General features: G+C 39.4%; 1 protein-coding gene and 1 long non-coding RNA gene across 2 annotated transcripts in view; both read left to right on the top strand.

Annotated features, from left to right (window-relative positions):
• The window catches only part of LOC130712260 (protein FAR1-RELATED SEQUENCE 1-like), a 24848-nt gene extending 14553 nt beyond the window's left edge, over positions 1-10295 (top strand). Inside the window, exon 2 of the mRNA XM_057562093.1 lies at positions 9670-10295. Within this exon, the coding sequence (XP_057418076.1) occupies positions 9670-10295 (626 nt within the window). The remainder of the gene's footprint in view (positions 1-9669) is intronic.
• Positions 10296-11836: 1541 nt separating this feature from the next.
• On the top strand, positions 11837-13550 carry LOC130715132 (uncharacterized). The gene is made up of 4 exons (XR_009011558.1): positions 11837-12701; positions 12786-12969; positions 13040-13096; positions 13204-13550. It is a non-coding gene; the product is annotated as an uncharacterized LOC130715132 (long non-coding RNA).
• The last annotated feature ends 9957 nt before the right edge of the window (positions 13551-23507 follow it).

Raw genomic sequence — 23507 nt, 5'->3', positions numbered from 1 at the left:
TTGTCTAAGCATAAAAGTTGAAAAAGAACTTATCTGCTGTCTCCAAGACTCCCTCTGAACATGAGAAAATTATTTCTGATTTGAAAAATGAAAATCATGCTTTGGTAAATTCTAACTCTGTGCTTAAGAACCAGATTGCTAAGTTAGAAGAAATTGTTGCCTGTGATGCCTCTGATTGTAGAAATGAATCTAAGTATGAAAAGTCTTTTCAAAGATTCCTAGCTAAAAGCGTGGATAGAAGCTTAATGGCTTCAATGATCTATGGCGTAAGCAGAAATGGAATGCATGGCATTGGCTATTCTAAACCAATTAGAAATGAGCCTTCTGTGTCTAAAGCTAAATCCTTGTATGAATGCTTTGTTCCCTCTGGTACCATATGCCTGATCCTGTACCTGCTAAAATTGCTAAAAACCCTCTTAAAAAGGGATCTTTCTCTATGACTAAATATCATGCAAATATTCCTTTAAAATATTATGTTGAGACACCCAAGGTGATCAGAACCTCTGGGGTAACTAACAAAAGAGGACCCAGAAAGTGGGTACTAAGGACAAGATTATCTATGTTGCAGATATCCTTGATAGCTCCACTGAAACACCAATCATGGTATCTGGACAGTGGATGCTCGCGTCACATGACGGGAGAAAAGCGTATGTTCCGAGAGCTGAAACTTAAACCTGGAGGCGAGGTTGGCTTCGGAGGAAATGAAAAGGGTAAAATTATTGGTACTGGCACTATTTGTGTAGATAGTAGTCCATGCATTGATAATGTTTTATTGGTAGACGGCTTAACACATAACTTATTGTCTATAAGTCAATTAGCTGACAAGGGTTATGATGTTATATTCAATCAAAAGTCCTGCCGGGCTGTAAGTCAGATCGATGGCTCTGTTCTGTTTAACAGCAAGAGGAAGAACAACATTTATAAGATCAGATTATCTGAGTTGGAGGCTCAGAATGTCAAGTGCCTTCTGTCTGTTAATGAAGAGCAGTGGGTATGGCATAGACGGTTAGGGCATGCCAGTATGAGAAAGATTTCTCAGCTGAGCAAGCTAAACCTTGTCAGGGGCTTACCCAATCTGAAGTTCGCTTCAGACGCTCTTTGTGAAGCATGTCAGAAAGGCAATTCACAAAAGTCCCTTTCAAAGCAAAGAATGTTGTCTCAACCTCAAGGCCGTTAGAACTTCTGCATATCGACCTGTTTGGACCAGTGAAAACTGAGTCTATAGGTGGCAAGAGATATGGGATGGTTATCGTTGATGACTATAGCCGCTGGACATGGGTAAAGTTTCTAACCCGCAAGGATGAGTCTCATGCTGTGTTCTCTACCTTCATTGCTCAAGTGCAAAACGAGAAGGCTTGTAGGATTGTGCGTGTCAGAAGTGACCATGGTGGAGAGTTTGAGAATGATAAGTTTGAGAGTCTGTTTGATTCCTATGGAATTGCACATGATTTCTCTTGTCCCAGAACTCCTCAACAAAATGGTGTTGTTGAAAGGAAGAACAGAACTCTTCAGGAGATGGCTAGAACCATGCTCCAAGAAACTGGCATGGCTAAGCACTTTTGGGCAGAGGCAGTAAATACAGCATGTTACATTCATAACAGAATCTCTGTGAGACCAATTCTGAATAAGACTCCTTATGAATTGTGGAAGAACATAAAACCCAACATTTCTTATTTTCATCCTTTTGGCTGTGTTTGTTATGTTCTCAATACTAAGGATAGATTGCATAAATTTGATGCTAAGTCTTCTAAGTGTCTATTACTTGGTTATTCTGATAGATCTAAAGGTTTTAGATTTTATAATACTGATGCTAAGACTATTGAAGAATCTATTCATGTTAGATTTGATGATAAGCTTGACTCTGACCAGTCAAAGCTAGTTGAAAAGTTTGCAGATTTAAGCATTAATGTTTCTGACAAAGGCAAAGCTCCAGAGGAAGTTGAGCCAGAGGAAGATGAACCAGAGGAAGAAGCTGGTCCCTCTAACTCACAAACTCTGAAGAAGAGCAGAATCACTGCAGCTCACCCTAAGGAATTGATTCTGGGCAACAAAGATGAACCAGTCAGAACCAGATCTGCTTTCAGACCCTCTGAAGAGACCTTGCTGAGTCTGAAAGGATTGGTGTCCTTAATTGAACCCAAGTCCATAGATGAAGCTCTTCAGGACAAGGATGGGATTCTGGCCATGGAAGAAGAATTGAATCAATTTTCCAAGAACGATGTTTGGAGCTTAGTGAAGAAGCCTGAGAATGTCCATGTTATTGGAACGAAATGGGTATTCAGAAACAAGCTAAATGAGAAAGGAGATGTAGTCAGAAACAAGGCAAGGCTAGTTGCTCAAGGCTACAGCCAGCAGGAAGGAATAGACTACACTGAAACATTTGCTCCGGTAGCAAGACTGGAGGCAATCAGACTGTTGATCTCTTTCTCAGTAAATCACAACATAGTTCTACATCAGATGGACGTAAAGAGTGCCTTCCTAAATGGTTATATTTCAGAGGAAGTCTATGTTCATCAACCCCCAGGTTTTGAAGATGAAAAGAAACCAGACCATGTGTTCAAATTGAAGAAATCACTCTACGGTCTGAAGCAAGCTCCCAGAGCATGGTATGAGAGACTTAGCTCATTCCTTCTGGAGAATGAGTTTGTAAGGGGTAAAGTAGATACAACTCTTTTTTGCAAGACTTATAAAGATGATATCTTAATTGTGCAAATTTATGTTGATGATATTATATTTGGTTCTGCTAATCAATCTCTATGCAAAGAATTTTCTGAGATGATGCAGGCTGAATTTGAGATGAGTATGATGGGAGAATTAAAGTACTTTCTGGGAATACAAGTTGATCAAACACCAGAAGGAACATATATCCATCAGAGCAAGTACACTAAAGAACTTCTGAAGAAGTTCAATATGCTGGAATCTACAGTGGCCAAGACTCCAATGCATCCTACATGCATTTTGGAGAAAGAAGATAAAAGTGGTAAAGTATGTCAGAAGCTCTATCGTGGCATGATAGGTTCACTTCTATACTTAACTGCATCTAGGCCAGACATACTATTTAGTGTTCATTTATGTGCTCGTTTCCAATCAGATCCAAGGGAAACCCACTTAACTGCTGTTAAGAGGATCCTAAGGTATCTGAAAGGCACCACTAACCTTGGCTTGATGTATAAGAAAACATCAGAGTATAAGCTTTCAGGTTATTGTGATGCTGATTATGCTGGAGATAGAACAGAGAGAAAAAGTACTTCTGGAAATTGTCAATTTCTGGGAAGCAATCTAGTCTCATGGGCAAGCAAGAGGCAATCAACCATTGCACTATCAACTGCAGAGGCAGAATATATCTCAGCAGCAATATGCAGCACTCAGATGCTCTGGATGAAACATCAGCTGGAGGATTATCAGATCCTTGAGAGCAATATCCCAATCTATTGTGATAACACTGCTGCAATCTCATTGAGTAAGAATCCTATCTTGCATTCAAGGGCAAAGCACATTGAGGTAAAGTATCACTTTATTAGAGATTATGTACAGAAGGGCGTACTTCTTCTGAAGTTTGTTGATACTGACCATCAATGGGCAGATATCTTTACAAAGCCCTTAGCAGAGGATAGATTTAATTTCATTCTGAAAAATCTAAACATGGACTTTTGTCCAGAGTGAAGATGGATCAGAACCTCTGACTATGATACTTCTTGATCAGAAGATGTCTAGTCCAGAAGGTAACTCAATCAGAGTGTGTGTGCCCACTGGTACTGACTCTGAAGCTAAGACAACAACACGTGTGTCAGATTTTCTGATGCATAATTCCTTGTGCCCGTGTGACAGTCTGTTATGATTGCGTGTAGATATGCTTATCTCCTGTGTGTGATTGTGTATTTTACTGTTACTATCTATCTTTAATTTTCAACCGTTGATCTTAAAGTGCTTTTTGAATCAACAACGGTTATTTGACAAAACCCACTATACACACACGTTCTCGTTCACTTCCGGTTTTCACTCTCGCACTCTCTGCTTTTCAAAACCGCCTCTTTCTTGATTTCTCTCTCGATCTCTCTTCATTCTTCAAACTTTCTCTTCTACCTCAAACCTTCAACCTCTTCAAAATGGTGAGACAAACCAGAAGATCTACTGCAGATGCACCTCAGTTCCCTCACATGGTAGTTGGTTTGGCAACGGGTCAAAGGGGCTCTGAGAACCCGACACAAGAACAAGTTCAAGCTCAAGAGCAGATTGTTCCTATTGCAGAACGGGGCTGTGCCGTTCACTGCGTATTTCCTCCTGAGGAACTCCAAGTCCTGGCAGAATGGAGATTCAACCTCGATAACTTGGCTGCAAATGGGTTTGATCTTCGTCCTGAAGTCCAAGCTCAAGGTTGGGGAAATTATTTCAACCGACTTCGAGGACCGGTGTATGAGAAATTGGTAAAGGAATTCTGGAAGCACGCAGACTGCGATGACACTCAGGTGGTCTCTCACATTCTTGGCAGGAAGATCATTATCACTGAGAAGTCATTCGTGAATCTGCTAGGTGCAGATACTGCTTATGGGTATCGTTTCCAACTGACGGAATCGAAGCTGAAACCCAGCACCAAGGACATAGTCAACCAGGCTCTGTACACCACCTTCAAACCGGGCAAGACGAGTTACAAGGTGATGGACCTTCACCCCAAACTAAGGATCTGGCACAAGATCCTACTCAACTGCATCAATCAGAGACCGAAGGGCAGTTCCCCAGATTACATCAACTTCAACCAGAAGGCGATGCTGTTTTTCATTCAAGATCAGGAGAAGATCTGCCTTCCCTACTTCCTGTTCTCCTACTTGAAGGAATGCATCCGGAAGTCTCGCACCACCGCCTCCATCAAGTCTGCAATCAAATATATCCCTTTTGGGAGGCTGCTCTCAGACTTTCTCATTGAAAGCAACTTGGTGCAAGATTTGATCAATGCTGGTTGCACAGAGGATTTGAGCACCATTGTCAGTGATGTCTTCACTGCAAACTCCTTGAAGAAGATGGGCTTAATCCAGAAGAAGATTGCTCCTGCTCATGAAGACACATCTTCTGAGATCAGAGGAAGAAGAATGCCTCTGAATGACTACCCTCTGTGGACTCAAGCAGACCATCCTAACGCCATCAGATGCTATGTTGAAGACCTCAGGGCTCAAGGATTCGAGATTGACCTTGATGATTTCGTCAGCAGACTTCCACCAGCTCCAGAGTTTCCTTCTCCTCCCAAGAAGAAAACCAAGAGGAAGATGATTCTGGAAGAATCCTCAGAGGAATCTGATGTCCCTCTGGTCAAGAAGCCGAAGAGCAAGCCTGATGATGGTGATGATAGTGATAGTGAGGATGGTCCTCCAAAGAAGAAGCAGAAGAAGGTCAGAATCGTGGTGAAGCCTACTCGGGTGGAACCAGCTGCTGCAGTGGTCAGAAGGACTGAACCTCCTGCCAGAGTGACTCGATCATCAGCACATTCAAGTAAGCCTGCACTTGCTTCTGATGATGATTTGAATTTATTTGATGCACTTCCTATTTCTGCTTTGCTCAAACACTCCTCAAATCCCCTCACTCCTATTCCTGAATCCCAGCCAGCCGCACAAACCACCACTCCACCACATTCCCCAAGATCTTCCTTCTTTCAACCTTCCCCTACTGAAGCACCTCTCTGGAATTTGCTTCAGAACCCAACCTCTAGGTCAGAAGATCCAACCTCTCTCATTACCATTCCATACGACCCATTATCTTCTGAACCCATCATCCATGACCAACCAGAACCCAACCAAACAGAACCACAACCCAGAACGTCTGATCACTCTGCTCCCAGAGCATCAGCACGTCCTGCTGCCAAAACCACGGATACAGACTCTTCAACAGCCTTCACACATGTATCCTTCCCAATCAATGTTATTGACTCTCCTCCCTCCAATACCTCTGAATCAATTAGAAAATTCATGGAGGTTAGAAAAGAGAAGGTGTCTGCCTTGGAAGAGTATTACCTTACCTGTCCAAGCCCTAGGAGATATCCTGGCCCTAGACCTGAACGTCTAGTTGACCCAGATGAACCTATCTTGGCCAATCCTATCCAAGAGGCAGACCCCTTAGTTCAACAAGCTCACCCTGTCCCTGACCAACAAGAGCCCATTCAACCAGACCCTGAACCCGAACAATCAGTGTCTAACCAATCCTCGGTTAGATCACCTCACCCTCTGGTTGAAACTTCAGACCCTCACCGTGGAACTTCTGAACCCAATGCTCCCATAATTAACATTGGTTCTCCACAAGGTGCCTCTGAAGCTCATAACAGCAATCACCCAGCCTCTCTTGAAACCAACCTCTCCATCATTCCCTATACTCACCTCCAACCCACATCTCTTTCTGAGTGCATCAATATTTTCTCTCATGAAGCCTCCTTGAGGCTCCGCAATGTGCACGGTCAGACTGACCTCAGTGAGAATGCTGAAAGTGTGGCTGATGAGTGGAACAATCTGAGCACTTGGCTAGTGGCTCAGTTTCCAATTATGATGCAGCTCCTGCATGCAGAGGGAAGTCAGAGGATTGAGGCTGCCAAGCAAAGGTTTGCTAGAAGGGTGACTCTTCATGAACTAGAACAGAGAAATAAGCTTCTTGAAGCTATTGAAGAAGCCAAGAGAAAGAAAGAACAAGCAGAAGAAGCTGCACGTCAAGTAGCAGCTCAGGCTGAACAAGCCAGACTTGAGGCAGAGCGTCTTGAAGCTGAGGCTGAGGCAGAGCGACTTGCACCAGTTATGTTTACTCCTATTGCTTCTGCTTCCATTCCAGAACCTCAAGCTGCTCAGAATGTTCCTTCCAGCTCTACTCAGACAAGCTCATCCAGACTCGACATCATGGAACAACGTCTTGACACTCATGAATCCATGCTGATTGAGATGAAGCAAATGATGATGGAACTTCTGCGCCGCACTGACAAACCTTAGTTTTAGGATCTCTTCTTTTTCTTTCTTTTTATCTAACGTTGTTTTATTTCAACTCTGTTTCTTTTTTATTTATTTATTCTCTTTTGTTCGTTTGTGATTATATATGCATAACTATATACTTATGTCACATATGTTTGCCAAACTCGTTTTATTCATAATTGTTCTATGTTTACATCATATTTCTTTACATCATATAAATCTAGAATGGAGGATCCCTCCTCATTCTTCTGCACTCCTGGCGCTGCTCTGACCTATTCTTCTCCAGACGCTCCAGTACATGCTGGATGTTGTTGAGTCTGACCTTTAGCTCATCTCTCTCCAGAATCTCTTCTGAAGTCCTGAGCTTCTCTTCCAAGATTTCTTTTTCTTCCAGCAGCTTGAGTTCAAGCCGGCTGAGTTCTTGCACCTCCTCCACGAAGGCAAGAAATTCCTTCAGGTCTCTCTCCAACTCTGGACGCAGGTCCTCTTCCAGCAGTGTCCGTGTCAGCTCCGCGATGGTAGTTTCACCCTCTGGATGCCTGATGTTCAGGAACAAGTCCTTTTTCAAAGGCCTTCTTCCTCAGCTCTTCTAGTGCTACGTTGTATGATGCCATTTTTTTTTTTTTACTGAAAATTATTCGAGGTGTGAAGCTTACCTTTCTCTCCAACGCTTTTTATAGGCTTCACTTTCTCTCTGAAAGTTAATGCTCTTACAGTTTCTCGAGGTTAAGTTCTTGGTAACTGACCCTTCTATTTACTCACTTGACCGGTGGTAAACGTTCATCCCTTGCATTAACTATTCTATTTATTTTCGCCTAACTCTGATTCTTACATCGTTTTCATTTTCTTTTAAACTTAGACCTTCTCTAAGGGGGAGTACCTTGTACTTCAAGCTAAGTTTTTCATACCCCAAGCTTTTTGCTTATGACAAAAAGGAGGAGTAAACCCAGTTTTTGATGTGTAAGATGTGTTAGTGTGATTTATTTTTTATTTTGGAGATTTTAAGAGTTCCACCTTCATGACCATAGATGTGTCACTGGGCAAATACAAGGAATACATTTCACTTCTTCTGAAGTGATTCTAAGTTGACTCTGATACCCAAGACTCTGATACCTTGTCATGACTCTGATCACTTATGCGCTCTGATTATTCGTTTTTCATCTATGTCATAAGCTTTTCACTCTGAACTCTTATATTTTTTAGCTCAGAATCTAGACTTTACTAACGTTTTCATCAAGTATTAGATTCAGGGGGAGCTAAGCTCAGAATCAAGCAGTGACTTGAATTCAGAATGAGCAAGATAAACTATTCACATCAGGATAAGTCTTATTCTATATCTCTAAACTCTGAGTGAATTCAGTTTAATGTTTAAGAATTGTTCATCAAAAATCTTAGTTTTGTCATCATCAAAAAGGGGGAGATTGTAAGATCAAGTTTTGATCTAGTAGTACAACTCTATGTTTTGATGATTACAAGTTAACCTTTTGATATGAACAATTGTGGTACTCTAACGTGTTTTTCTGAGTGTGCTATTTACAGGCTCTGACCTCAACTCAATCTCACACAAATCAGAAGCACTGTGTATAAAGGGTAACCCAAGCAACGCTTTCGCATTCACCATGTTCAGTATGAACAGTGGAAAAGCTTCAGAAGTTCTGAAGCTATACAAACTCTGATGTGGACTCAGTCGCTAGAAGCTCTGAAGATCCAGAAGTTCTGATAACCAAGAAACACTGAAAGTTCAGATGTTCTGATGGTGTAGAAGACTCTGAAGATCCAGAAGCTGAATAGTGGAAACTCTGAAGTCCAGAAGCAAGAAACTCTGAAGGCCATGTTCTTCCCTCTGAGTTCAGAATCAGAAGATACAATGGTCAGAGGATCTGTGCTTTCCCTCTGACTCTGATCAACCGGCTTCACAAGTTCCAATATGAAGTATTCCCCTGATCAGAAGTCTCCTAGGTTAAAAGGTCAAGTCGCTATCCAAGTACAAAAGCAAGTGTACCTTCCTGACGACCTACCTAACGTTCTCAGCCACAGCAGAAGCTGGATTTTCCAGAACTGCCCTCCAACGGTAGCATTTCCCATGCAACGCTCAACCCTAATCCTTGGAGTATATATAAAGGCTGAAGATTGAAAGAAGCGGCTAGAATAGAAGAAAACTAAGAAGAAGCAATACATACGCGCAAGACATATTCAAAATATTCTAAGCTTTCTTTCATCTGAAATTCATTGTGTTTACTATTAGCTTTTTAGAAGCAAATCTCTTGTAAACAATTCTTTGATAAACAGTTTGTTTAGTTCCTTTAGGAGATCAAGGTTGATCGGATCCTAGAGAAGACTAAGAGAGTGAATCTTAGTGTGAGCTAAGTCAGTGTAATTGTTAGTCACTTGTAGGTTTCAAGTGCAGTTGTAACTCTTACCTGATTAGTGGATTGCCTTCATTCTAAGAAGGAAGAAATCACCTTAACGGGTGGACTGGAGTAGCTTGAGTGATTTATCAAGTGAACCAGGATAAAATCCTTGTGTGCTTTTCTATCTCTTATCTTTAGCACTTAAGTTCTCGAAAGATTTGTCAAAATCTTTAAGGTGGTAGTTTTGTACTGAAAACGTTATTCAAACCCCCCCCCTTTCTACCGTTTTTCATACCTTCAACCACTAGCAGTGTTCTCTGGATTTAACCATCATCGAAAGACAGTGATATTTGGGGCTGCATTGTTATATGATGAAACAACAGACTCTTTCAAGTGGCTCTTTGAGAAGTTTCTAGAGGCACATAAGCAAAAAACGCCTCAAACTGTTTTTACTAATCAAGACCAAGCAATGATGAAAGCATTAGCTGAGGTTATGCCTGGAGCTTATCATGGTCTATGTACATGGCACTTGATGCAAAATGGCATCAAATACTTAGGAAATTTAATGAAGGGTAAATCTCATTTTCTTACTGACTTTCAAAAGTGCATGTATGGGTATGAAGATGAAGAAAAATTTGAGGAAGGTTGGAGAACCCTTCTTGCAAAGTTTGATGTTGAAGAAAACGCTTGGTTGCAAAGAATGTACACAATGAAGGAAAAGTGGGCTTATTGTCACATGAAGAAGACTTTCTCATTGGGAATGCGAAGTACCCAAATTAGCGAAAGTGTAAATGCTGAGATTAAAGGTTTTACAAATGTGAATTTAGACATTATCAAGTTTTTTAAGCGTTTTGAGGATGTTGGAGAAGAAAAGAGGTACAATGAATTGAAGTGTGAATATGAAGCACGCCAAAAGATTCCCAAACTCAAGAACATATATTCCAATATATTGAAACAAGTGTCTGAGCTTTATACTCCCACTATTTTTGATATATTCCAAAAGGGTTAAAAACTATAACCGTCCCTGAACTTTGAGCGAGATTTGAAAACCGTCCCTCGCCGGAAAATTATCTGAAAACCATCCTCAGACTTTCAAAAACAAATTGGACCCGTCCCTCCGGCCACCATAGCTCCGGCCAGCGTGCTTACGTGTGGGCTGAGATCTTACGTGTACTTCCACGTCAACTAATGAGTCTTAGGTGGATTTTTTTATTTTAAATAAAAAATTCCCTAATTATCTGAATTAACCCAATTATCCTAAGTTTTCCCTAAATTCTCAAATTAACCCTAATCTCATCTTCCATAATCCATAAAATGAGTGTGAGAGAGATATCAAGAGTAACTTCCATCACCATTTTCTCAGCACCCACCACCTCAAAATCCAATCTTTCTCCTCTTGCTGAATCCACCACGTTGCACAGATTAAGGCAAAAGTAATATGCCAGTACTCAATGATTGTTACAGAGGAAAAACATAGAACATAAAACCTGCACAATATTCCCAACCCAGAAAATAAAATTGAGAGGAAGAACTAGAACATAAAATCTGTTGCATCTCCATTATCATAACTGTTTTGCTAAATCAATATAAATTACAGAAATACAAAGCTTGAACCCAGAAAAAAGACTACAGATCTGAGAAATTTATCACCCAGTAACAACAACAGTTGAAGCAACAGATCTGGAAGAGAGATTGAGAAGCTTGATACCAACAACACCAACAAAGAGGAACTTGGGAGTTTGATGCAACATATCTGGTAGCAAGAGGAACCTGGTATATTAATCATCCATAATAGCATCGATCAACCCATTGGCGCAGTAGGACAAAGAGCAATGGTCGATCCAGATGTTCTGCGCGCCGAAGATGGAGATCCCGTCGCCGTCCGATATGCCTCTCCACCCAACCGCAGAAACCCAAAATCGCAACACCAGGAAAAGGTGCGAACTTGGTGATCTGAACCAAGAGAGAGAAAGGATGGTGGCGGTGGCGCGACGAAGCGGTGCGGTGGTTGCCGACCACGACGTAGATCGATGAAGATTGCTCTTTGTTCTGATGAAGATGAAAGGGAGAGAGAAGGGTGAAGAGATTATGGGTAATTCACTAACTAATGAACCTTCATGCATCGGAAACGAACTGTGTTTCTGGGTTTTGGCTTTGGAAGAGGAAAGAAGAGGAGTTGAAGGTGGTTTTTAAGGAGGGGGGTGGTGGAGGTCGTGGCTGGTGTTGATGATGATACAGAGGATGTTGGTGATTCTGGATGATGCAGAAGAGAAGATGAGATTAGGAAATTTGGGGATTTAGGTTAATTTGGGGATTTAAGGTTAATTAGGAAAAATAATTAGGAAATATTAATTATTTAAAAAAAATCCACGTCGGGTCTCATTAAGTGACGTGGAATGCCATATAAGGGGATCGCCGGAGCTATGGTGGCCGGAGGGACGGGTCCATTTTGTTTTTGAAAGTTTGAGGATGGTTTTCAAATAATTTTCCGGTGAGGGACGGTTTTTAAATCTCGTTCAAAGTTCAGGGACGGTTATAGTTTTTAACCCATTCCAAAATGAGTATGAGTTATTTGAAGCATGTTGTGTGAAGAGCATGGATAATAAATCATCACAGTTTGATTGTGTCATTGCCATGGAAGAGGACTTGGGAGAGTGGAAAGTGTCATACGATTCTGATAAGAAGTCAATTTCTTGCTCATGTCGTAAGTTTGAGACCTTTGGTATACTATGTTGTCATTGTATCAGAGTCTTTATCCATCTGGGTGTCAAATCAATGCCTGAGCAATACATCTTGAAGAGGTGGACAAAGTTAGCAAGAAGTGGAACTTCACCTAATGTTGTTCTTAGCAATATAGTAGAAGATGAGCGCTTGTCCACAAGTGAGTGCTATGCAGAGATTTGTCCTCGCCTTATAAGGATAGCCACTGAAGCATGTAGAAGTCTAGACACAACCATGTTCCTTAGAAAAGTTGTTGATTTATTGGAGACAAACATACTTGAGATTCAAAATAAAAAGTAAGTATCAAAAAAGTTGAAGGGTTGCTTAACAAAGTTATAGAGTTGGAAAACAACAATGATGGTTCAACACATGTGAGAGGTTTCAAGAAAAGAGAGGGTAAAAGACGTTCAAGACGTTTGAGAAGTTGGGTGGAGCGCCAACTTGTCAAAAGAAAGAAGATTGACAACTCAAATGCTTCACAAAGTCAAGAACCTACTACAGTATTTTAAAATTATGATGTAGATTCAAAGTTAATTCAACTAGGAAACTTAATTACTTATGTTTTTTATTTTTTCCATGTAGAACGATGATGGTAAAAGGGGTAAAATGAGCATGAAAGGGAAAGGTCAACAAGTTACCAAAAAAAAGAAGAGGTGATAATTCAAGTGCTACACAAAGTCAAGAACTTACTAAGGTATGTTAAAATTATGATGTATATTCAAAGTTAAGTCAACTATGTATATAATAATCACTTATGTCTTTAATTTTTTCCATGTAGAATGATGTTGGTAAAAAGGGTATGAAAAAGAAAGGTCAACAACAAATTACCAAAAAAAAGAAGAGGTGATAATTCAAGTGTTGCACAAAGTCAAGAAACTACTATGCAAACTCAATTTCATTATGAGTTGTCCAATACAAATGCACCAACAAGGCTCGATATTGTACCCAATCAACAATCTATGGTAAGCTAATATCGATTTTGAAAAGTGAATTGAAAAATATTTAGTGATTAACATGTTTTTTCTTGTGTAGGAAAGTAATGAATTTTTTAGCCAATTCAGCATCAATAGTTTTACTAGTTTATTGATGGTAAATTTTCAAAATTATATAAGCATCACTCTTAAGTTTTACTAGTTTATTGATAGTAAATTTTCACAATCTATATTTGAAACATTTACATGTTGTTCAAATTGTAGGCACCACTTGATGAGGATGTCACAACCTTGACCAATCCATGAAGATGTGAAGCTAAAGTCATTTTGAGCTTATGTTATTTTGTTGAAGATTTGGGGCACAACTTTCAAATTTTATTTAGGGGTCATCTTATTTTCTAATGTAGGCATATAAGAAATGTACACAAGAAGTTGTACTTCAAATCTAATTTTATTGCAATTAGAACTTCTGTTACATTATGGTATTTTGTTACATTATGGTAAATCCTATTCTATGTGTTCTTCACACTTCACATTTCAACTTCAAACTTGAACTTCATTTACTTTGGAGTAAGTCCTTTGATTTTGTTCTTCACACCTGACTTGCCATATCCTTTCATGAGGATGAAACAAACATGTCAAGAGTTTATTGTAAGAGACACAAATACTTGCTAGTTTAGTTAAGAGTTTATTCTACATAACTACAGTGCACATGTCAAGAGTTTATTGTAAGACACAAATACTTGCATTTAGTTAAGAGCATTGCAGGGATTTGGGTTTAACACCCCACCCATTAGGCCCCCCGCCCCACCTTGGGGGGCGAAATTACCAGAAAACCAGTTGATTAAAAACGGTAAATGATTACCCGACTCTATAACGGGTAATCATTTACCGATCGTGTTTAAAACATATAAACACGACAGTTTGGGTTTTGAAACCCATTATTTCAAAACCCAAATTTCCCTCCCTCAATCGCATCCTCTCTCAAAGCTCGGTTCCACCACTTCAATCATCTCAAGGTCGGTTCTAATCATCATCAAAGCTCCCACAAAGACCCATTCCATTACATTCAAAAGGTAAGTTTTGATTTCAATGATTTTCACATTTGAAGTTTGAATTAGGTCAATGGTTGAACACTAGGGTAGTTGATTGATGATTAGAGGTAGGTTTTGTTGTGTTTTGTTGCCTGAAATTCCATGAAACGAGTACGGGCACGAGTGGGGTGCATTTGGGTCTGTTTCTGGGTTTACTGTAATATCGGAAAATCAATTTCCGATATGATAATGGAAAATGATTTTCCGATATGGTAATGGAAAATGATTTTCCGATATGACAGTATGACAGTGCAGACTTCCAAAATTTATTTCCAATATTTAACCATGGCATGTATTTAGCTTCCAGGATTACTTTGCTGATTTGTTGAGAATTGGAAAAGATCAAGATAGATTTGATGTGTTGTGATTAGGAAAGTTGTTTATTGTTTATTGTTTATTGGAAAAGATTAAGCGCTCAAATCATATGCTTCATGTGTTGTAATTAGGAAAGTTGTTTATTGTTTTTGTTTGCTTGTGATGATGGTTGCTTGACCTTATCACAGCTAGAAATTTAATTTAATCACATTCACATGCAAACTAACAACTAATTCTCTATATTTTCCTTTTCCTATGGTTAGTTGCTAAACGATTGATTGGAAATTTCCTGATTAAGTTAAAAAATGACTCAAATGATATGCTCATATGTGAAAATGCTTTACTTATTATGACAAGTATTGTTAAATTTGTTTGTTTTGCACAGATAGCGAGAATGAAGGGCGGGAGGAAGAGGTCACGACATGCTTCTACTAGTGAGGATCCAGCGGATCGACACGAGCGCTTGCATGCTTCTACCAGGCGCGGCGACCATATTGCAGCCACTCAGGCGGTAGAGGCTTCAGCTCCGTCTCCATCCCCATCTTATACATTAACGGCAATTCATTTACCGATTCAATTCACGATTCAGCAGCCTAAATTACCAACTTAACTAACTAAACTAACTACTTAAACTAACAACTAACTACTTAAACTAACTATAAATAAAGTACCAAAGCTAACACCACTTACCAGAAGTTAAAAGCTTTCCCTTGGTGGTGGTGGTGGTGGTGGTGGAAATGTGGAGATGGTGGTGGTGGTGGGAAGGTGAAATGTGAGGGAGGAGTGGAGTAATGGTAGAATAAGGTAGTTTGGGCGAGTTATGGGGGGCTGGTGGGGGGTTGTTGGAGGGAGGAGTAATGGTGGAGGGGTTGGTGGAGGGAGGAGTAATGGTGAAAAGGTGATCAAACTGCCAGATTACCAATCGGTAAATGATATACCGATATCAATATAAGAATCGGTTAATGATTAACCGATATTGTTCTTCGTGTTCTGGGTAATGGGATAAAGGTGTTCATACTGAGGAACAATAACGGTAAATCATTTACCGATTGTTATTTTGACATCGGCAAATCATTTACCGATGGGTAGTTTTGGAATAAAAAAAAAATGCTGGGGCGCGTAGCCTAAAGGGTGGGGTGCCAAACCCAAATCCCAGCATTGCATTGCTCTAAATGGTGAAAACAACAAAGAAACTATGTTCCAGCTTTCTCATGTGCCATAGGACGTGGGCCTGGTATAATTCCTCACTACAATGACCAACCTGTTGCAGATTGAAAACTTAAAATTGCAGAACAAAATTGCAAATTGCAACCAGAGTAACAACCAAGGAATTGGAAAATTTAAAACTAGGGAAATGAAAATTGTAGAACAAGGGAATTGACAATTCCAGAACCAGGGAATTGAAAATTGCAGCTTGGGGATTGAAATCCTGAATCCACTTCTCACCATAAACAGAAAAGGATTTAAGAGACAAGGTCATGACCACTTGGTTCTGCAGTGCCGTGAGTCCTAAGAGGCGGCGCAGAGCGACGTTTTCTTCCTGGGTGTGGTGCGGCACGGTGCGGTGGTTCTTTGGAGGCGCTGTGCATCGGGCAGTGGGCAGCGAACGGCGCGGCTTGCGGCGGGGTGGGAGAAGACGGGAGAAGATGGGGGAGAAGAAAGGGGATGCGCGTCCATGTCTCCTTCAGGGCCTCTGGCAAAACGACAACGTATTTTAATTTCAACCTTGATTTGTTTTGACCGTAGGATGCATCTAACGGCTAATAGCGTTGCAGGAGAGGGGAAGGAGATAGTTTTGATGGAGAGGATCTCAACCCCCAAAAAGTTCACGAAAAAGGAAAAAACCCAAAAAGTTCATGAAAAAGTTCATACAAAAGCAGAATAAATACCTCCCTTATGGTGGACTTTCATCACATGAAAAATAACTTTTGAAGCATGACCTAATAAATTTTAAAACTTCAATTTAAACCAAATAAGAAACCAAAAAATAACAAAAAAGGTTCTTATGGTGCACCTCAGCAACATTTATGAAAAACCCTAATGTGAATAGTAGCAAAAATGCTACCTTTGTAGTATGTATAGATAGCGAGCTGTCTGTTACCAAGTGCCTAGAATTTGAATATGCATGTTTAGATGCATAAAAATTACATGAGCAATCCTCTCAATTAATTCCTTTCTCAATTTAACCTTGTGCTGTTATACATAGGATTGTTTATAAATATATAGTTACTTTTGTTATCTGTAGCATGTGAGTTTATGAATCTTAGATTCAAACTTTACAGATATGATTAATATACTGTAGCAAACTTGTATACATTTTTTAGGTTGATTACATAGAGTTTATATTCCATTTGTAGGAGGTTTGTTCCCAAAGATGATGGACTTTTATATTAGTAAGCAATCTGATTTCATTTATAAAACAGAGTTTCTGAGTCAGGAGTCTGAGGTAATTTATAGCTACCAGTAATTTCTAGTAACTACCTGTGTCTCATAAATGTTAAATCTATAACATTTGAACATTGTTTTAGTTTAAACTATCTTGGGAGCTTGGAAATAGAAGAGAAACTTAACAAAATCATGGTGTGGTGCTCTGTTCCTCCTATCTACAAATGATAAAACAATTAATTTTGGAAGGAATGGAATGAATGCTCACTTGTGATATGTTGTTTGCTAACTATACGCATATACTAAAGATTACATTTGATTATGTCTTCTGACAGGGACCATGAAAGTGTTGGAAGAGCAGGTCAAGCAGGAATCAAGGAGAAATTGTTAAAATTCTGTTTTTTTTCTAAAGAAATAAACCACACATCAAGAAGAGATTGTTTTTTTGAGGGACAAGAAGAGATTGTTGAAATTCTGTTTTGTTTCTAATGAAATAAACCGAATTTGGATCCTCTCCAGCGGCTGAATGGTGCAGCAAGCATAAATGTTAGAGGAATTAAATGTGATTTAACACTTACTTTTTAGTTAAAATAGTTTCAACCATTAGATGATTGAATCAATGGATGAAAATCTGCTGGAGGGGCTGGAGAAAGATGGTGCAGGAGAGGATCCATATTCAAATAAACCACACAGTTGCATTGCTTCTTTTTGTATTTAGGTGAAATACTAGCTAGGTGAGATTATAAGTAACCAACCTATTGTCCATGATCGATAAAAATAAGGCTTGGAGAGTGAAAAGCAAGTGTATTGGGATATATAGAAAAGGGTTTTGCCTAGCGTGGGTCACTTTCTAAGTGATCCACCGTGAGTCAGTTGAATTTACACTATTGGATTTGATATTTACAAATTTTAACGGTCCAGATAATAAGCTTTAAAAGAATTCATTTCTAAAATATATTTCAATTTACTAAAACACCCTCCTTTCTCAACCCACCCCCACCTCCTCCCATGAGTTTCACGTTCCGCAATCTGCAGAGTGCAGACCCACCCTCACCACTCAACCCTGTTGGTGATTTTAGAATCATCAATGTATTTTAGTAGTAATGTGATCTACTATAGGCTGATGCAATTACGCGTTAGGCTCGGAATCGAGTCAGGTTAGTGCGGAGTGCACGCTCGGTGAGCCAACGCATAATTGACCGCGAATACGAACCGGGGTCCAAGGGGCGGAGCCCCTGGCTGGGGTCCCGCTGAACAGTTGTGACCCTAGTTTGAAATTGTTTGAACAATTGTGACTTTTCGGAACAATTGTGACTTTTCGGAACGATTGTGACTTTTCGGAACAATTGTGACTTTTCGGAACAATTGTGATCATTCGTGCAAACACAACCTTCTATATAAGGTTGCTTGCAGCCTAAGGAAAGACATACAGAAAACCAGAAAACAGAATTCTGAAACAGAAATTCGAACAACACAACATCTCTCTACTTTCTTAATCTGTTCTCTTGTGCCAAGAAACAGATTGATTGTCAAGCATTATCCCAACAAAGATTTCGTGAACCCAGGCAATTATAGGGTCGAAATAATTTGTTCGGAAAGTGGACGCTCACGATTCTTGACTTTATCCAGGATTATCACAACCAGATTTCTAACAAAATCGTTGAACGTTGGCTTGGTGCTTGTGCTCGGCTGTAAGTTGAAAGGGTGCGTGGGTTCGAACCTGAACGGCACCTCTTCGTTTTGATTTTTGAAAGTTTAAATTTTCAAAATTTAAAAATAAAACGTCAGAGGCAAGACTTGAACCCACGTCTCTGGAGTCCAAATTTATGGACATAACCACTATACTGGAACATGCATATATTCCAATGTTGATATTAAAGGTATATATCAATGTACACTGCGAAACATGTCCACAACTCATCATTCTTTATGTATATTCTGGTGAAAAGAAAATAATGTTTTGCACATTGTATTATATTATGTGGAATTACATAAATTATGATAAAATGTAGTTTTATGTCTCTAATTGTTTATGAAACATTTTTTTTCCTTTGATACATAGTGATTTATGTGATTTGCATGCTACTCCATCATTAGGACATAAAAAGTATCTTGTCACTTTCATAGATGATGCATCTAGATTCTGTTATGTTTATTTGTTGCATTCTAAAGATGAAGCCTTAGATAAATTTAGAGTTTATAAAACTGAAGTTGAATTGCAACAGAATGTGATGATTAAAACATTACGTACGGATAGAGGTGGTGAATATTATGATCCTGAATTCTTTCAATCCGTAGGAATCATTCATGAGACTACGGCACCTTATACACCTCAACAAAATGGTGTGGCTGAAAGGAAGAATAGAGTTCTTAAAGAAATGGTGAACGCCATGTTATCCTAATCTGGTTTGAGTGAAGGGTTTTGGGGAGAAGCCATGTTAACGGCTTGTTATTTGTTAAATAGGGTTCCTAATAAAAGGAACAAGACTACCCCATATGAACTTTGGTATAAGAAACGACCCAACTTAACATTTCTACGTGTTTGGGGTTGTAGGGCCGTGGTCAGACTCCCTGATCCTAAAAGGAAAACTTTGGGTGAAAAGGGTGTAGCTTGCATCTTCGTTGGATATGCTGAACATTCCAAAGCCTATAGGTCCTATGTTATAGAACCTAATGACTCGGTTTCTATTAACACAATTATAGAATCAAGAGATGCCATATTTGATGAGAATTGTTTCTCTTCTATACCTAGACCAAAGGACCTTATATCTAAGTCGGATGAACCCACAAAGGATGATTATTCAACTGATGTACCAAGTCAGACACTCGAACATCGGAAAAGCAAAAGAGCTAGAAAACCTAAATCTTATGGTTCGGATTTTCAATTATATTTAGTTGAGGGATCAAAGGATCAGATTGATAATCAATACTATTATTGCTATAGTATAGAGGAGGATCCAAGAACGTATGATGAAGCTGTGAAATTTCGAGATTCTGTTTTTTGGAAAGAAGCAATTGATGAAGAGATGAGTTCTATCATGGAAAATAATACTTGGGTATTATCTTATTTACCACCAGGTTGTAAACCATTGGGTTGCAAATGGATCTTCAAAAAGAAGATGAAAGTCGATGGTACAATTGACAAGTTTAAAACTAGATTGGTAATCCAAGGCTTTAGACAGAAGGAAGGGATTGATTACTTCGATACCTATGCTCCAGTTGCTCGTATCACTACTATTAGATTGTTGATTGCTTTAGCGGCTATTCACAATCTAGTGATCCATCAAATGGATGTCAAAACAGCATTCCTGAATGGTGATTTGGAAGAAGAAGTGTATATGAAGGAACCTGAAGGATTTGTAATGCCTGGTAATGAGCATAAGGTGTGTAAGCTAGTTAAGTCGTTGTATGGGCTGAAACAAGCTTCGAAGCAATGGCATCAAAAAATTTGATGAGGTTGTTTTGTCTAGTGGTTTTATTCTAAACCAAGCTGACAAATGTGTATATAGCAAATTTGATACATCCGGTAAAGGAGTCATTATTTGTCTATATGTGGATGACATGTTGATCTTTGGCACGGACCAAAATCAAGTTGATAAAACAAAGAATTTCTTGTCATCAAAGTTCTCCATGAAGGATATGGGAGAAGCGGATGTTATTCTTGGTATTAAGATTAAACGGGAGAATAAGGGGATTGTAATTACGCAATCTCATTACATTGAGAAAATACTCAAGAAGTTTAATCATGAAAGTTGTTCTCCGGTTAGTACTCCCATGGATCCGAGTGAAAAACTTATGCCAAATACAGGTAAACCTGTGGATCAGCTCGAATATTCAAGAGCTATAGGCTCTTTGTTGTATGCTATGATTAGCACTAGACCGGATATTGCTTTTGCGGTTGGAAAGTTGAGCAGATTTACTAGTAATTCTAGTAGACATCATTGGCATGCGATAACTAGGGTATTCAAGTACTTGAAGGGTACTATGAATTATGGATTGTCATATGTGGGATTTCCTTCGGTATTAGAGGGTTATTCGGATGCTAGTTGGATAAATAATGTTGAAGACTCATCCTCTACAAGTGGTTGGGTGTTCTTGCTTGGGGGAGGTGCCATCTCGTGGCCTTCCAAGAAGCAAACATGTATAACTAGTTCTACAATGGAATCAGAGTTTGTGGCATTGGTTGCTGCTGGTAAAGAAGCGGAATGGCTAAGAAACTTGGTATATGAGATTCCATTATGGCCTAAACCGATATCACCAATTTCTATCCGTTGTGATAGTGCTGCCACATTGGCCAAGGCTTATAGTCAAATGTACAATGGAAAGTCTAGACACTTGGGTGTTAGACATAGTATGATTAGGGAATTAATCTTGAATGGGGTGATATCCATTGAGTTTGTTCGGTCGCAACAGAACTTAGCTGACCACTTGACGAAGGGGTTAGCTAGAGACATAGTGAAGAAGTCGGTAATTGGAATGGGATTAAAGTCCATTTAAATCTACTTCCTATGTTATACCCAATTCCCTTCTAATACAACGTTAGAAGCTGAATTCAATGTGGAAAGATCATAGTTAGAGATTGGAGCACTTGTGTTTATCTTCCCAAGGTATGTGCTCAGACCTGCAAGTGATGGCTAGGTTGAAGTATATCTTCTTAATGGTTCTTTTGGAAAATTGTAAATGCAGGTGCAAGATTAAAAGGATCACCTATGTAAGCATGAAGTTTTGCCGCTTCAAGAAGCTTGGACTTGGCTTCCTATATGCTTATTATTAGATAAGGACACATGGCTTGTAAAGTGTCAAGTATGAATAGTAGAGTGTTGTAGAAACATATGTGTACAGTATCTTTAGATATTCAAATGGGTTGACAGGTTCAATCTTTAAAGACACCCCGATTCTCGAGTATTTGGAATGTGTATTTGTACTAAAATGGAAATTCAATCGCAAGATATTTTCATTTATGCATTTGTTTGATCGTTATATCTGTGTGATATAAACTGAGTAGATCAAGGATTACGCTAAAATGGGGGGGATTTGTTGGTGATTTTAGAATCATCAATGTATTTTAGTAGTAATGTGATCTACTATAGGCTGATGCAATTACGCGTTAGGCTCGGAATCGAGTCAGGTTAGTGCGGAGTGCACGCTCGGTGAGCCAACGCATAATTGACCGCGAATACGAACCGGGGTCCAAGGGGCGGAGCCCCTGGCTGGGGTCCCGCTGAACAGTTGTGACCCTAGTTTGAAATTGTTTGAACAATTGTGACTTTTCGGAACAATTGTGACTTTTCGGAACGATTGTGACTTTTCGGAACAATTGTGAATTTTCGGAACAATTGTGATCATTCGTGCAAACACAACCTTCTATATAAGGTTGCTTGCAGCCTAAGGAAAGACATACAGAAAACCAGAAAACAGAATTCTGAAACAGAAATTCGAACAACACAACATCTCTCTACTTTCTTAATCTGTTCTCTTGTGCCAAGAAACATATTGATTGTCAAGCATTATCCCAACAAAGATTTCGTGAACCCAGGCAATTATAGGGTCGAAATAATTTGTTCGGAAAGTGGACGCTCACGATTCTTGACTTTATCCAGGATTATCACAACCAGATTTCTAACAAACCCTTCTCCCTCCCCACCCCCTTTTCCTTCCCTCCCCACCACCTTCCTCCGCATCCCACCCCTTCTCCTTCGATCCTTCCCACATCCACCTCCCTGTCCCTTGCTGCCAAAACGATGCAATCTTGAGGAAGGGAAAGAAGAAATTGAAGTAGAAGAAGAGGCAAAATGCCAGATCTTGCTGTGATGATTTTAATGGATGCATGAGAAATTCAATCACAGATCTTGCGTTAAATTTCGAATGTTTCAAGGCATCTCAATACTTCAAAACTGAAACAGGGAGAAATGTGGCCAAAACTGAAATTAGCTACAAAGCAAGCAAACCAAAAATCAAACTTCAATGGGGTTTCTCCTTCCGATTTCACCTCTTTCAACATTCCAATTTCAAATCTAGGAACACAACCCCATTTCAATTTCTCACTCTTGGGGTTGGAGGAGGAGGAAAGAGCTCCAACTGAGTAAAAGAGGTGAAGTCAGATCTCGGAGCAAAACACAACCCTATTTCAGTTTCTTACTCTCTCGTTCTTTGTCTTCAACCTTCAAACTTTTTCAAACCCAGAAATTACTACCCAAAATACCCATCATCATCGTTTTTTTCTTCTTCACCCAGAAAAAGCAAGCAGAAATGGCAGCAAAGAAAAGACAGAGGGAAGATGAAGATGGTCATGGAGAAACTTTGAATTATTGGGTTGTTTTCCTCAATGACATGAGTGAATTGCTGGGGTGGGTGGAGTGAAAAGGTTGAGAGAGAAAAGGAGAAGAATGGAAATAGAAAAGAAAAAATGGGCATTTTTGTAATTTAGGTAGGAAATAGTAACTGAACCACCATGGGTCAGTTTGAAATGATCCACGCTAGGCGCAGCCAAAGAAAATTAATTGAATGTTGCTTTTGGAATGATAGGCATTTTATAATCAATAATTATTTGTCTACACCTCTAAATTGAGGTGGAAAGAGGTGGAGGAGGAGAGAGATAGGAAGAAAAGAAAAAAGTAAGAGAGAGAAAGTATAAGATGTGATAGATGATAAGAGGAGAGAGATAGAAATAAAAATATGTGAAAATGAAGTGTATAAATAAGGAGGTGTGTATATATCATTACTCATTTTATAATACCTCCATGAGTCATTGCATATTTTAGTAAAGGACACCAT

The sequence above is a fragment of the Lotus japonicus genome, chromosome 4 (assembly GCF_012489685.1).
Source record: "Lotus japonicus ecotype B-129 chromosome 4, LjGifu_v1.2".
Taxonomy (NCBI): domain Eukaryota; kingdom Viridiplantae; phylum Streptophyta; class Magnoliopsida; order Fabales; family Fabaceae; genus Lotus; species Lotus japonicus.
The sequence above is the reverse complement of the archived record's forward strand: the minus strand, read 5'-3'. Positions and strand labels throughout refer to the sequence as shown.